Source organism: Taudactylus pleione, unplaced genomic scaffold (assembly GCF_031769625.1).
Source record: "Taudactylus pleione unplaced genomic scaffold, aTauple2 ptg000128l, whole genome shotgun sequence".
Taxonomy (NCBI): Eukaryota; Metazoa; Chordata; class Amphibia; order Anura; family Myobatrachidae; genus Taudactylus; species Taudactylus pleione.
Window position 1 is genome coordinate 13,001,501 of NW_028284530.1, and position 14,437 is coordinate 13,015,937.

The 14,437-nt window shown below is 42.8% G+C and overlaps 1 protein-coding gene across 5 annotated transcripts in view; it reads right to left on the reverse strand.

The window, feature by feature from the left end:
- ZC3H7B (zinc finger CCCH-type containing 7B) overlaps positions 1-14,437 on the reverse strand; it is a 158,927-nt gene that overhangs the window by 25,544 nt on the left and 118,946 nt on the right. For all 5 annotated transcript variants that reach the window (XM_088472740.1, XM_088472743.1, XM_088472741.1 and 2 more), the window contains 2 exons: positions 10,556-10,737; positions 2,502-2,569 (listed from right to left, as the gene is read on the reverse strand). In XM_088472740.1, coding sequence (XP_088328866.1) covers positions 2,502-2,569; positions 10,556-10,737 — 250 coding nt within the window. The remainder of the gene's footprint in view (positions 1-2,501; positions 2,570-10,555; positions 10,738-14,437) is intronic.

Here is a 14,437-nt window from a genome sequence, read left to right on the forward strand (position 1 = left end):
GGGAAGTTCGTAAAACATAAGGAAGAGAAGATGCTTATAGCGCGCATGGAATCTCAACTCCACTCGTTTCTCCAACAGAAACAAGTGCCACTACGTCCTGACCTCCTCAAAAGCTTTGGGCTATCTGGGGTCACCTTATTGCTGTCCTGGCCAGAAGAACTGCTAAATCCCTTAAATGGATCCATTAATGTGCCTACCAAAAAGACCCACTATTTCCCAGAAGACTGAGGAAAAAGTAGCCCCACAATGCCATTCAATTTATCACAATGTTTACTATCAAGCTTTCTATCACCCAGATTGAATCCTAAAGTTTAGTCCATTAAACACAAATTATACCACGTAGCGCTTGTTACACATCTCCCCACCTGCTTCCTTTCATAAGGAACTCATGGTAACCCAGCCCTACTTGTCCTTTAGGCAATTGGAGTTTACTGGTTCTACTAGGAAAAACTCCCAACACCACCCCAGACACCAGCTACCCTCTTTTGGTGTACCACCCCCCTCATTCTTCCTCATATCGAAGACTGCACCATTGGAATCATCTCGTATGTATATTGTTTATTAGCAGTTGCCTATGACGGTTCCTCATTTACTGGACAGTGCCCTGTTTACTATTATTGTGTTACTGTAACTTCATGCAACTTTGTGATACCTTTGCTGCATTCAATAAAAATAAAACTGAATTACTGAGAACTGCATCCAAAAACTGTCAGAATCTAAAACCAGGTGCATCAAGGACAAATCTCTAAATTACGAGTTTGGAGACATGTAATAGGAGTAATCTTTGGTTTAAGCAGCTGTAAAACGCTCTAATCTAATATCTGGCAGTACGCCTCAAGTATCTCACAATAATCTGAAATCTTGAAAGGAAAATAAAGAAGGAACTGTCCTCTGATAATCTGGACATATAAACTATAAAACCTCTGTAATATGTTCATGATGTAAAGCTTCTTGAATCCTTTTGAAGAAGAGCGCTATATGAAATTAATAGATACAAAGTAGAGTGGTTCACAAGCGCTGTTAGAATCAAATTTAGGTATAGGACTCTTGATTTCCTCTGTGATGGATTTCCTATATATTTCGACAAATCAAAGGAAAATAGTGATTCATCAGCATACACAGTTCCTTTTTTTTCAATTATATGTCTGTGTTTCCAGACTCACCGCAAATAAATAAAATGTGTACATCAAAAGGTATCTTTGTTCTTCTCTATATATACCAAATATAGTCTAGTACTCCCAATGGAGAAGAACTCACCAAATATTTCGCCTACATTGTGTTCGCATAGGAATGGGATACCCTGAGGAAGGAAAACGATTCCGAAACACGTTGGTGAGCTGGAGGATCCTACAGGTTTTGAATCAGCTCATCTCCTATTTAGGCTGAATTTTCATCTAATGGTGCATACACACGATCAGATTTTTACTTCAGATATGAACGATAACGATTTAAAAATCGTTCAGTCGTTCATATCTGAAGGAAAATCGTTCATATCTGACATGCCTGAACGATGGACGATCAACGATGCGCGTTCCCGTTTGTCAGATAACGATATCTGACATCTGATGTGTTTGCAGTCAGACTTGAACGATTCCATTCATTTTAATGTAGTCAAAAATCGTTCAATCGTTCAAAACTTTGGTAAAATCTTTCAAATCGTTCAATCGTTCATCTGATAAATCTGACAAGTCTGACAAATCTGACCGTGTGTACGCTCCATTATAGAACGGTTCCATATCCCATTCCTATGCCCGGGATATGAGTGGTGAGAGGAATGTGTTCTCAGCCTTAGTGGAGTAGAGGAGAACAAACCATATTTTGTGTGGGGGATACTATTGTATTATTTTTTATATTTTTTTTATATTAAAAAATCTTCTTTGGAGTGTCAAGGAGTGGATTCCCATTTGAGTGCGGCTCAGTTTTGGTTCCATTTGGAATGAGTTAAGACTATCACTGATAAGTTCACCCAGATGAGAAAGAAACCTTTATGTGCATCTAGCGGCGAAAATATTTGGTGAGTTCTTCTCCATTGGGAGTACTAGACTATATTTGGTATATATAGAGAAGAACAAAGATACCTTTTGATGTACACATTTTATTTATTTGCGGTGAGTCTGGAAACACAGACATATAATTGAAAAAAAAGGAACTGTGTATGCTGATGAATCACTATTTTCCTTTGATTTGTCGAAATATATAGGAAATCCATCACAGAGGAAATCAAGAGTTCTATACCTAAATTTGATTCTAACAGCGCTTGTGAACCACTCTACTTTGTATCTATATATTTATGAGATTTGGTGTCCTTTTTTGAACTGGTGCTTAGCTGCAGTTAGAGGGCGCAAGTTATCTCACTCTATCATTGTTTGGTAGTATCGCTATATGAATTCAATTATTATTGTTATAAATATAACTACACACAATGGCTTGTGACTGACCACCTGCCAGCCTCTGAATTGCAAATTCTGTAATATAAGATTTCTATCCCTTGGAAATCATACCTTGGCTTTGGGTTCAGCCACTTTCCACATACGCTCAGATTCCAGCACAATTTCCTCCTGGGAGACTCCTAGAAAGAACAAAGTAACAATGTCAGCACTAGAAAAAGTAGAATATTGTATTATTTTAGCCAGTGCGGTATCAATATAGGAAAATATATTATTAAAAACTTTAGAGCCAGGTTCAATTAGCCATGGTAAATAACCGCCGTCTAGTTGGTCGGCCGGGGCTACTCAGTTACAGCCCACAGGCTGCACTTACCATAGATTTCTGTTCTGTTATCTCGGAACCTATGAGTTAACAGCATCAGCTGCAATTTTACCACACGAGGAAAAGAGGTTATAATTGAATAGCCTCGCTACCTCCCTTTTCCTTACGCGGTGAATTACTAATTACTATAATGTAGATTTCAGAGATATTACGAAGGTTTGCCATACTAGTACCCCTTCCCTGCAGTGAATATATTTGTCACATAAACCTCACCCACAAAAAAGAATAATTAAGTACGCTACGCTCTACTGTTCTGTGTTGTAAACACAAAACAATGTTACAGCTCAGAGTAAGTTTTGAAGGGAATCCATCTGCAAATAATTTTTTTAATGTTAGCATATACGAACAAGCCCTCAGACACTAAAGGCAATCAGCAATACATCACATTAAAACCAACGATAACTACAGTGATGCACCAAATTGATAGCTTTGCCAGAAGTAGATCATAGCTTGTTTAATATATTTTATAAAAAGAACAAAAAACCTAATACAATTGGCTGGTAATGAAATCTGTGCCACAGGTAACTAAACACGGTGCTGTAACCCACAGCAACCAGTTAGAAGTTTGTTTTCATTTTTGCAAACTGCCCTAGAAAATGGCAAAAAACAGGATTTTGGTACTTACCGATAAATCCCTTTCTCCGATTCCACAGGGGACACTGGAGTTCAAGACAGTGGGGTATAGACGGTGGTAGAGCAGAGCCTGGCACTTTGAATAATTCTGAAGTGTGACTGGCTCCTCCCCCTCTATGCCCCATCAGCCCCAGTTTTAAGAACTGAGCCCGAGAGGAGACGGTAGACAAAAGGAAAATGAGGAGAAGGAGAAGACCACAGAACGGAACAATACCGACTGAAGGAGAACAGAGGAACCCACTGCAGGGAACACATGCAGTCACACAACTAGATAAGGACCCAACAAAACGGCAGGAACGCAGCGCTGGGCGGGCGTCCAGTGTCCCCTGTGGAATCGGAGAAAGGGATTTATCGGTAAGTACCAAAATCCTGTTTTCTCCTTCATCCACTAGGGGACACTGGAGTTCAAGACAGTGGGGACGTCCCAAAGCCAACCTCCCGGGTGGGAAGCGCGGAGAACCTGCCGACCTTTCGGCCAACCGAAACAGGGACAGCCCAAGACTGGAGGCATGTCGTAGAGCCAGGAGACAATCAGAGCTCCTTGCTGAACAGTCACAGACATTCCACAATTTACAGCGTAAATTCAATGGAATACGGCTAGAGAGTAGCCGCAGATGAGAAGCATCAGAACACCGTAAGCTCAGCCAAAAACAGACCAAGCAAGACCGCTGGGAGCAGAAAACCCCAACTAGAATCCATAGAATGGCAGTAACATGAGAACAAAACTCGAGAAAACCGTACCAGCGACAACTACAGGAAGCTGCAACAGTCTCAGACAGCAGAATCCCAGCACTGCGGGACATCAATCATATAGATAAAAGTATAATGATACCAATATACAGAGACGGAGCTGAACCCGTCCACAGACTCTTAACCAAGCAAACAAGGAGGCAAGAGTCACGACCTAACAGTCGCCCTGAACCATTCTCGAGGTCCAACTATAACTACTAAAGGGTTGGTAACCAGTGGAAGGTTTAGACCATAGATGTTGTCAACGAGTGGCGATCCCACTGGGCATGAGACGGATACGAGAGGATTGAGACTACAATTCCTTCCAGTGGGTCAGACGGCAGTACCACCCCTCCTGTCAAACAGCAGACAACTTCCTACATGATGGTAGAGTGTAATCAGTACCAACTACTGGCCTGAACATAGTATGAAAACACCCAGGATACCCTTAGCAGAAAAAGAGCACGGATGCCACCTCCACCCAGGGAGAGTTACCAATATAGGGAAGTATCCCATCCGCAAGGCTAAAGCACTAGGACAACTATGAAGGTACCATTCAGGTACCTGTCAGTGTGCTGAATTTATCAACAGATACTGAACAGGAAACTAACCAGGCCCTCTGTATGGAACATAGAGACTGTCACACTTTATAGTAAAGATGTGCATTAGCCCATAGATGCGCTTCAGTCCATAAACCCAACAGATTCCAGTAGAATAGGGTCACAAATCTCAATGTTACAACTATGCACCTACACACCAGGAAAGCTCTAAAGTGTACAGCCAACTGATTTAAAAGAACTGAAGGCTGCTAGGACAGCAGCTAGGGTGCGTAAGAGAGAATAACAGCTATGTCAGGATGCATGAAAAGGAAGCATCTTCTGAGGCATTAGTGGGGTAAGCCCGCTTACCTGTGAGCGACCAGAAGCGCTCTGGACGCTATGTAGAATGTCACTGACCTTATTCATCTCACAGCAACCCACCACGACAGGTACAGAGAGTAGCCTCAGTGGGCAAAGATCAATGCTCTACAGCACAGACTTCAGTCTGGAGATGCTGCAGAAGAAAATACTGTAGAAACTAGCAAATTGTTAGTGGAGACAAGAAGGCCGTACAACAGGATGCTATACCTGAGCCTGTTCCATTAGGGATATGTATCCATATAGAGATTACACATACCCCAAAAACGGTCTGCTAGTGTATCCTTACATTAACACTTATAATGGTGAAGTGTGTATTACGCCCACAATCTGATACAACCCAGGCCAGACCCTGCCTATATCGGCGGGTGGCCCTAGGCCTCATGTAAATTAACTAAATAAGCCATGAGGATGGAATAGATCCAGGATTCTCTATGTACTGATAGGAAATGTACCCAAGGGACCATCAGATACCCATTTTATTGAGATATGCGACAAGACAATAATATAAAGTACCAGAATCGATGCTGGGAAAGGTACCTGTACATAGACATAGAATGCGTTAATTATCCCAAGTAAGAAGAGATATATATATATATGTAGTGATAATGCCAGTCAGGGCCAAAAACAGATTTCTCCAATTATTAGGAAAATTCATACAAGGAACGGGAATATATCAGTATATATACACATACACACACACATAAACATAGCTGCATGAAAAGACAAACTCTTTGAAAGGAAGAGTTAGTACCGACATAGTAAGTTACTTGATATATCCCACAATAGGAGATCAGCATGCTATATCTATATATACACACACTGCATTCCTAGTGTCTTACAAGTTGGTTACTAAGTGCGCCCTAGAGTGTAGTTGTAATTAATAGGTCCCCCGAAGTGGACGCCGTAGATATAGACTGATGGAAACAGGACTATAACCCGAGGCGGGTGTAAGTACATATCCTTATATACATGTGTGGACATACAGGAAGGCCCCAGGACATGTATAGAGTCCATACTAGAAGCAATGCCGTAGGAGCCTCTGACTATCCTATGTAAGCTGCAGAACATGACTCTAGTCTATAGAGCCACCATATAATATGTATGTATATAACAGACAGCTTCTGGTAAACCCTGGCAGCGTTCCAGACGTGGAATAATATGTACCTTAATGATTGTGGAAGTATAGGCATACCTACACATATCCATAATTATATACATATACACACACACCACCCAATCCCTAGGGAGAGATGGTGTAAGCGGAGTTATAGAACAAACTACCGGATCAGGAGAGTCCAGCCTCTCATCGCAGCATCCTCTTTAAATATGCTAGGTATCAGACATAAAACTGAGAAGAACATATCCTACCCCTGCTTTAATGGTAAAGATAAGAAGCAATATATACATATATATATTACATACACATAATATATATATATACATATATATACACATATTCCAGCTGCTGGCATCAGGGCTGCGGCTAGGCATTCGGAAGCACGGACACAGCCTCTATATTAAGCTGTGGCGTGTCCTCCCTGAGCTACTGCCAGGGTGCCTTGGACTCCGACACACACTCTTATTTAGTGGTGGCGGGTCTCCTGATGCCTCCATGTAGCAGGCTGACAGACGCAGCACTCTGTCAGCCTGTCCTCAATGCTTTGTGAAAGCTAGAAATTAAAATAAAGTTGAAATAAAAGAAAAAATACTAAGTGTGGGCTGGAGCTGAGCCCTATGTGACCGGCTCTCTCGGGCACATTCTAAAAACTGGGGCTGATGGGGCATAGAGGGGGAGGAGCCAGTCACACTTTTAAATTATTTAAAGTGCCAAGCTCTGCTCTACCACCGTCTATACCCCACTGTCTTGAACTCCAGTGTCCCCTAGTGGATGAAGGAGAAACAGTTACACACTCACCTGCAGAACAATTTTCATAAATGCCCGTTATGTTATACTCCCTATGGGTCATCATAGTATTTCCCTTATGCTGGCTACAAATATTTGGTCAGCAGACTTGTGTTGACTAACTTTGCAAACTATTGCGTGTCCCACACTCAGTCTAAGCCAGGGTTTCCCAAACTCCATCCTCAAAGACCCCTAAAAGTCCTGGTTTTAAAGGATATCAATGCTTGAGCATAGGTAACTTAATTAGTACCTCAGTCATTTGGATTTAACCATCTGTGCTCATTCATGGATATGCCTAAAATTTGGACTGTAAGGGGACTAAGTACTGAGTTTGGGAAACACTGGTCTAAGCAATCCATATCTGGATATGCTTAGTCACAATGAAAAAATAGGATTTTGGTACTTACCAGTAAAATCCAAATTCATTCCCAGAAATTGGAGGCGTTGAGAACGAACCAGACTGAACTTTTTAAAGTTGGTTATCCAGCCATGTTGAGTAAGAACCTGGTCTGTCAAGGCTACATGGTTGTTGACAATCTGAACAGATGAAGCTTTGATGAGGAGGTCGTCAAGGTACGGAACAATAGTGACCCTCAACGATCTGAAATGAGCGATCACAACAGATAGTACCTTGGTAAAGATCCGAGGTGCCGAAGTCAGACTGAAGGGCAGGGCTTGAAACAGAAAATGTTCCTCCCTGATTGCAAATCGAAGAAAGGCCTGATGTGACTTCCAAATTGGGACATGGAGATAAGCATCCTTGATATCCATGGATGCTAGAAACACCCACTGTTCCAGAACCACAGTCACAGAGTGAAGAGACTATCTGGCTTTTTACCAATCAGAAAGAAGATATAACGATTTCAGATTCAAAATAGGCCTGACAGAGCTGTCTGGTTTCAGAACCACAAATAAATTGGAGTAGAAACCCAGACAACGCTGAAGGGCTGGAATGGGTATCAGAACTTATGAATTCACCAGCCTCTGGATTGCCTGCAATAGCACCTTCTGCTTCTGTTGGTAGACCTGTGGTGAAAAACCGATGTGGAGGTGGTTCTGTAAATTCTATTTTGTACTCCAGAGACACCAGATTGCAAATCCAAACTGATGAACTGGTCTGAAACTAAACTTTCCTGAATCACAAAAGGCAAACCCCCACATTGGAGTCTCCAAGGTGGGCCAGGAGCCCGTCATGCTTGAGGCTTGTCAGCAGGCTTTGGATCCGGCCGATGGGAAAAGAACAAGACTGTTGACCTCTGCCTCTAACTCCAAGGGGTTGCCGAGAAGGCACCGCGTGAACGTCCCCGAAAGGAATAAGGAGCTTGAAAGGAAAGAACAGTCTGAGTGCGACGCGGAGTGGGAGTAGTGGAGGGCAAAAAGGTAGACTTACCACCAGTAGCCTGATTTTAAGGAGGTTTCTAGTTTACGGTCGGAACGGTCCTTAAGAGCAGTAGCTGCCGGGACAGGCAACGTGGTCTTTTTGGAGAGCCGTGAAAACGACGAATCCACACTATGTGGAGGCTCACATTTTTATGTGACAGATTTTAAAAAACGGTTAAATGGACAAAAAACACTTTAGGCATCTGAAATTTCTTGTCAGCGTACTGCCAAGCTGTAAACAATTGTGCATTTCATTCCTGTGAATACGGAAAGAATATAGTAGACCTTTGTTTTGTTCCAAATAAGGATTCATCAGCAGATACCGTGGACTTTTCGTCCAGAATCTTCAATACATGTTGGACCGCCAAGATAAGGGGCTCCACTCCCTGGATGCCCGAATCAGAAGCTTGTTGGTGATCAATGTCTGACAATTCACCTTCCTCCTCTTCCTGTGAAGGAGGCTCTACATCGGAGTCGTCCGACCGAAGTACCGCTGGAAGAGTCCTCTTTTTTGAAGGTCGAGCAGACGCACTGACCCTAGAAGAAGAGAAGGCAAAAGAACCATGCATTGAGCCAAGCCTTCCACAGAACGAGCTAGATCTCTCGCCCAACCTGGCTCTCTGTAGAACCTGGAACAGGGTCCTGGTTCCCAGCAAATTCCCTGTCTCTGCGTACAGCAGCCAGTTCCGAGGATACATCGGCCATAACCACCGCTAAGGTCGATATCCAAGGTGTCGTAGGAGCTGCATTTGAAGAGGGTCCCGCAATGACAGCCCCCCCCGAATTACAGGGATCACAAAGGGCCTCAGAGCTTGCCTGAGATAGCTTGGAATTACACTTAGAGCAGGCAAACACCTTCTGTGATGCCTTAGCAGCTGCCCCTCTACCTGTCATGATGCTGTGCACTGAAACACACACACACACACAAACAGACAGAAACAGATGTACCTCACACATAAACAGAGGAACCACTGGGTACAGAGGGAGAGGAGTCACCAACTCCCTCCCTAATGAAGATTCCCACTCACTCAGCAGCCAAGAAAATACCCCAGTGTACTCACGACCTCAAAAACATGGAGTGTTGGAGTGCCTTTGATCTGGATGCTGAGTAGTTGCACAGCAGGCTGCTGTCACAAACTGCACTTGGAAGCTGAGTAGCTTCACCGCAGTCTCACTGCAATAAGCGCCGGTACAAGTGTAAAATGACGCAGAAGATATATTAAAGGGCTGTCCTGGCCCTCCCTCTGCTGGAGAAAGCCAATGCATGCGCTGCCTCTTCGTCCTGAGACAAAGCCAAGACGCGCAGAGGAAGCTCCGTCCCCTCTTTTCCCGCTGGCGCCAGGTCAACTTCGCCACTGGCCAATACAAGTTTTGCCTACCCTGAATGTAGAAAGAGCCGCGCTGTCACTAACACTTTGTCCGGCTGTCAGCCAAGCGCTCTGAATCAGCAGAAGACCAGGTATCTCAGCGCACACTCCCCTCTGCTGTCTTCCTCCTCCGTGCTTTGCACCAACTTAATAATATTTCAGGTGCATCCCATATGTGAAAATAGACCAAACTATGCCCCATAGACTGTCTAAGCAGTGCAGGACACGGGAGGCTCCCGTGACTTCATACCATCGATGGCTTGCCCACTGATGGTCATCCCTACTCTATTACTCACTGGGCAGCGGGCCAATCAGAGGTGGGAGTGGGGCTTTGTGGGTCCCCATACAAGGGGAAAAAAAAAAACAAACATTGCAGGACTCTGTGCCATCAATGGCAGAGAACCACTGGATCTCAGCCATCAATGGCAAAACCATCAGGGGTTAACCATCGATGGTCAGTGGCCAACACTACAATGTGGTGAAATTGCAAACAGGCTTAGGTCAAACTGCTAAATTGTCTGTAGCGTTGCTGGAAATCTGGTCCTAGACTGTCTTACTCCTCTGTCTGACCATAATTACTGACATAACACTCCCAGATCCCAGCCTTGTCAAACACATTGCTTTCTCCAGGTGCTGCATATGGTCCAATCCCATCCTCAACTCATCCCTAACCACACAGGTGTTCAACCCAGATATCTCTCTCCATCTTTCAACACTAACTATATACACTAGAGATAAATGACAGACTGGGACTGTTCGATTAGAACTTTATTGGGAAGTATAAAGTAAGGCCTTGCTTGGTGTAAAGATACAAAGAACTACTCTGTGCATAAACATCATAATGTAGGTAGTACCAGATTGTCTCTGCAGCATCCAGACACAGAGCTCCACATGGCTGTGTGCAAAGTTGCAGGTGTCCTCCTGAAGGCACCCATAGCGGAGCTCATGGCGGCATACGTCCATCTGGAAGCGGATATGAAATGGCCGAATTTTGGAGTATTTGACTGTGCTGGAGTTTAAGACATGGACAAGACACCTGTTCAGGAGAAGATACAATGGATGAAGCACTTGCTCATAAGATAACACTAACATTATATATTCTCAAATTAACAGAGACTGGGGATACACTTGCTTTATTCGGCAGGAAAAGCCATGAAATAGGTTAAAAGCTTATTCGCAAAACATATTTCAGTTATTCTCAAGCAATACACATTTATACAAAATATTTATAGTACACATTTATACAAAATATTTATAGTACACATATATACAAAATATTTATAGTACACATTTATACAAAATATTTATAGTACACATTTATACAAAATATTTATAGTACACATTTATACAAAATATTTATAGTAAACATTAGGATTAGACAATAGAGTGACATAGGATTTGTAGGCACAACATAATAAAATGGAGGTCCAACCCACCTTTTCCAACATAGCAAATCAAATTTTATGTGTTATGAAACCCAAGATGATACACTCGTTAATTTGATTACATTAACCGCTTTGCCCAAAACTGCACTTTGTGCTTTAAAATTGCTGGATGCAGAAACAAAAAAAAAAAAGCTCCAAAACCAACAAAATTGGCACACAGTTCATGCACTTGCACCCCCCATACATACACTGTACATCATATCCCTTCTGTCTCACCTCAATTGTTTCAGTTATTTAATCTTCCTCCTCTAATTTTTAAAGTCCATTTTCTACGATCCTACTCACTCCTTAAGCTGGAGAACCCCCTCCCTCCTCAGCATCATGATTGTGCACTCAAATCACTGCTCCATCCCACACCACCCCTAATCATCCTCCTCCTCTCCCCATAATCACCCTGTAACTGTAGCTTCATTACAATGGCTGTGTGTCCACATCTACCCTCCATCATTAAAATATTAAACCACTCCACAAAAATTCATCATTAACTTCCTCATCCTCATTAACCCACCCAACCTCAGCGACTGTTAACCACTCTTTCCTGTATTAGGGGGGTATCCATTAGACTCTGCTGTCGGAAGTTAGAGCTCTGTTGCAGCGTACACCTAACCTTCCCCTCCAAGCGCAGTGTGACAGCAGTGCATAGAGAAGAACAGCCCTAATTCACCCCGGACTTAAGCGCCGTGGCCCAATCTTTAGGTGCCATGATGACCTGGTGCCTGGGACTGTGGAGTTAAGCACCAAATGTAAAGTACACAGTTAGAATGAGACCAAATAACAAAGAATAGAAATATTTATATACTTCTAAATCTGATAAACTGGAACATGTCTTATTCTTACCCACAAGCAATCATATACGTTGAACATTTATAAAAATAAATAAAATAAAAATGTGACCTTGTATATATGCAAATCCCCTAAAATAAATTTTGTCACATTCAAGTTAAAGCTGTAAATCTTCCTGTCAATCTAAAAAGGAGCAAAATTCGGTATCCATCCACAGGGGAAGTAGTTATGATCCCGTACCCGGTGCTCTGGATACCGGCGCTCAGAATGCGGAGCTGGAATCCCTACACCAGTCAGATTCCGGGTGCCAGCATCCCCAACCGCTGACATCCCGATGGTAAGTATGGGGGTTAGGGGAGAGATAGGCTGGGCTGAGGGGCACTTACCAGTAGCTTACGGCATTCTAACTAGGGCCGGATTATAGGGAGGTCTACAGGGGCGGTAAGTCCCGGGGCCCTCCCACTCTGTCCCCAGCACCATCCCCAAGATTAACTTTTTTTTTTCATCATTTAACTGAGCAGCGGCCCGTGATTAAGCCCCGCACCCCTAAATTTGGCTCCGCCCTGTTATCCTGCTGCAGGCCTGCTGCCACTGACTGAAGTAAGCAGCAGTAATGGGTCTATGATATATATATATATTTTAGGGATGTGCAGGCTCGGATAGGTTCAAGTTTGCACGCCGAGTTCAGACTTTGTCCAGGAATGATGATGTTTGTCCATGCAAGATGACGTTTTGCCTCTTTCTGAGTTCCGTTTTTTTGGAGGGAAAAATCCAAACTCGGCGTGCAAACTCGAACCTATCCGAGCCTGCACATCCCTAATATATATCTATCTATCTATGTATGGGGGAGATTTAATAAACTTGGAGTGAAATAAAATTGGAGATAAATAGCACCAACCAATCAGCTCCTGTCATTTTTCAAATACAGTCTGTAAAGTGACAGTTAGGAGCTGATTGGTTGGAGCCATTTAGCTCCCCTATATGTTATATATAAGGTTTACATGCTGTACATATATATATATATATATATATATATATATATACACACACACATCAGGCAGGTAGCCCGAAGTATGTTTGTGTGTGAGTATATAGTGTATATATATATATATATATATATATATATATACATATATATATATACATATATACACACACACACTCAGGTGCATAAATATTGGGACATTGTGGGAACGGTGTAGGAATTACAATGGTTTCTATACGTGCCTCCCGCTTTTTAAGGGGGCAAAAGTAATGGGACTATCAACTCAAAAGCTATTTCATAGACAGGTGTGGGCTATTCCCTCGTTATTTCATTATCAATTAAGCAGGTAAAAGGTCTGGAGTTGATTCTAGGTGTGACATTTGCATTTGAAATCAGTTGCTGTCGACTCTCAATATGAGATCCACTATCAGTGAAGCAAGCCATCATTAGGCTGAATAATCAAAACAAACCCATCAGAGAGATAGCAAAAACATTAGTTGTGGCCAAATCAACTGTTTGGAACATTCTTAATAAGAAAGAACGCACCGGAGAGCTCAGCAACACCAAAAGACCCGGAAGACCACGGAAAACAACTGTGGTGGATAACCGAAGAATTATTTCCCTGGTGAAGACAAACCCCTTCACAACAGTTGGCCAAATCAAGAACACTCTCCAGGAGGTAGGTGTATATGTGTCAAAGTCAACAATCAAGAGAAGACTTCACAAGAGTGAATATAGAGGGTTCACCACAAGATGTAAACCATTGGTGAGCCACAAAAACAGGAAGACCAGATTAGAGTTTGCCAAACAACATCTAAAAAAGCCATTACAGTTCTGGAACAACATCCTATGGACAGATGAGACAAAGATCAACTTGTACCAGAGTGATGGGAAGAGAAGAGTATGGAGAAGGAAAGGAACTGCTCATGATCCAAAACATACCACCTCATCAGTGAAGCACGGTGGTGGTAGTGTCATGGCGTGGGCATGTATGGCTGCCAATGGAACTATTTCCCTTGTATTCATTGATGATGTGACTGCTGACAAAAGCAGCAGAATGAATTCTGAAGTGTTTCGGGCAATTTTATATGCTCATATTCAGTCAAATGCTTCAGAACTCATTGGACGGCGCTTCACAGTGCAGATGGACAATGACCCGAAGCATACTGCAAAAGCAACCAAAGAGTTTAAGGTTAAAAAGTGGAATGTTATGCAATGGCCAAGTCAATCCCCTGACCTGAATCCGATTGAGCATGCATTTCACTTGATGAAGACAAAACTGAAGGGAAAATGCCCCAAGAACAAGCAGGAACTGAAGACATTTGCAGTAGAGGCCTGGCAGAGCATCACCAGGGATGAAACCCAGCGTCTGTTGTGGTCTATGCGTTCCAGACTTCAGACTGTAACTGCCTGCAAAGGATTTGCAACAAAGTATTAAAAAGTGAAAGTTAGATTTAGGATTGTTTAGTTCGTCCCATTACTTTTGGCCCCTTAAAAAGTGGGAGGCACATATAGAAACCGTT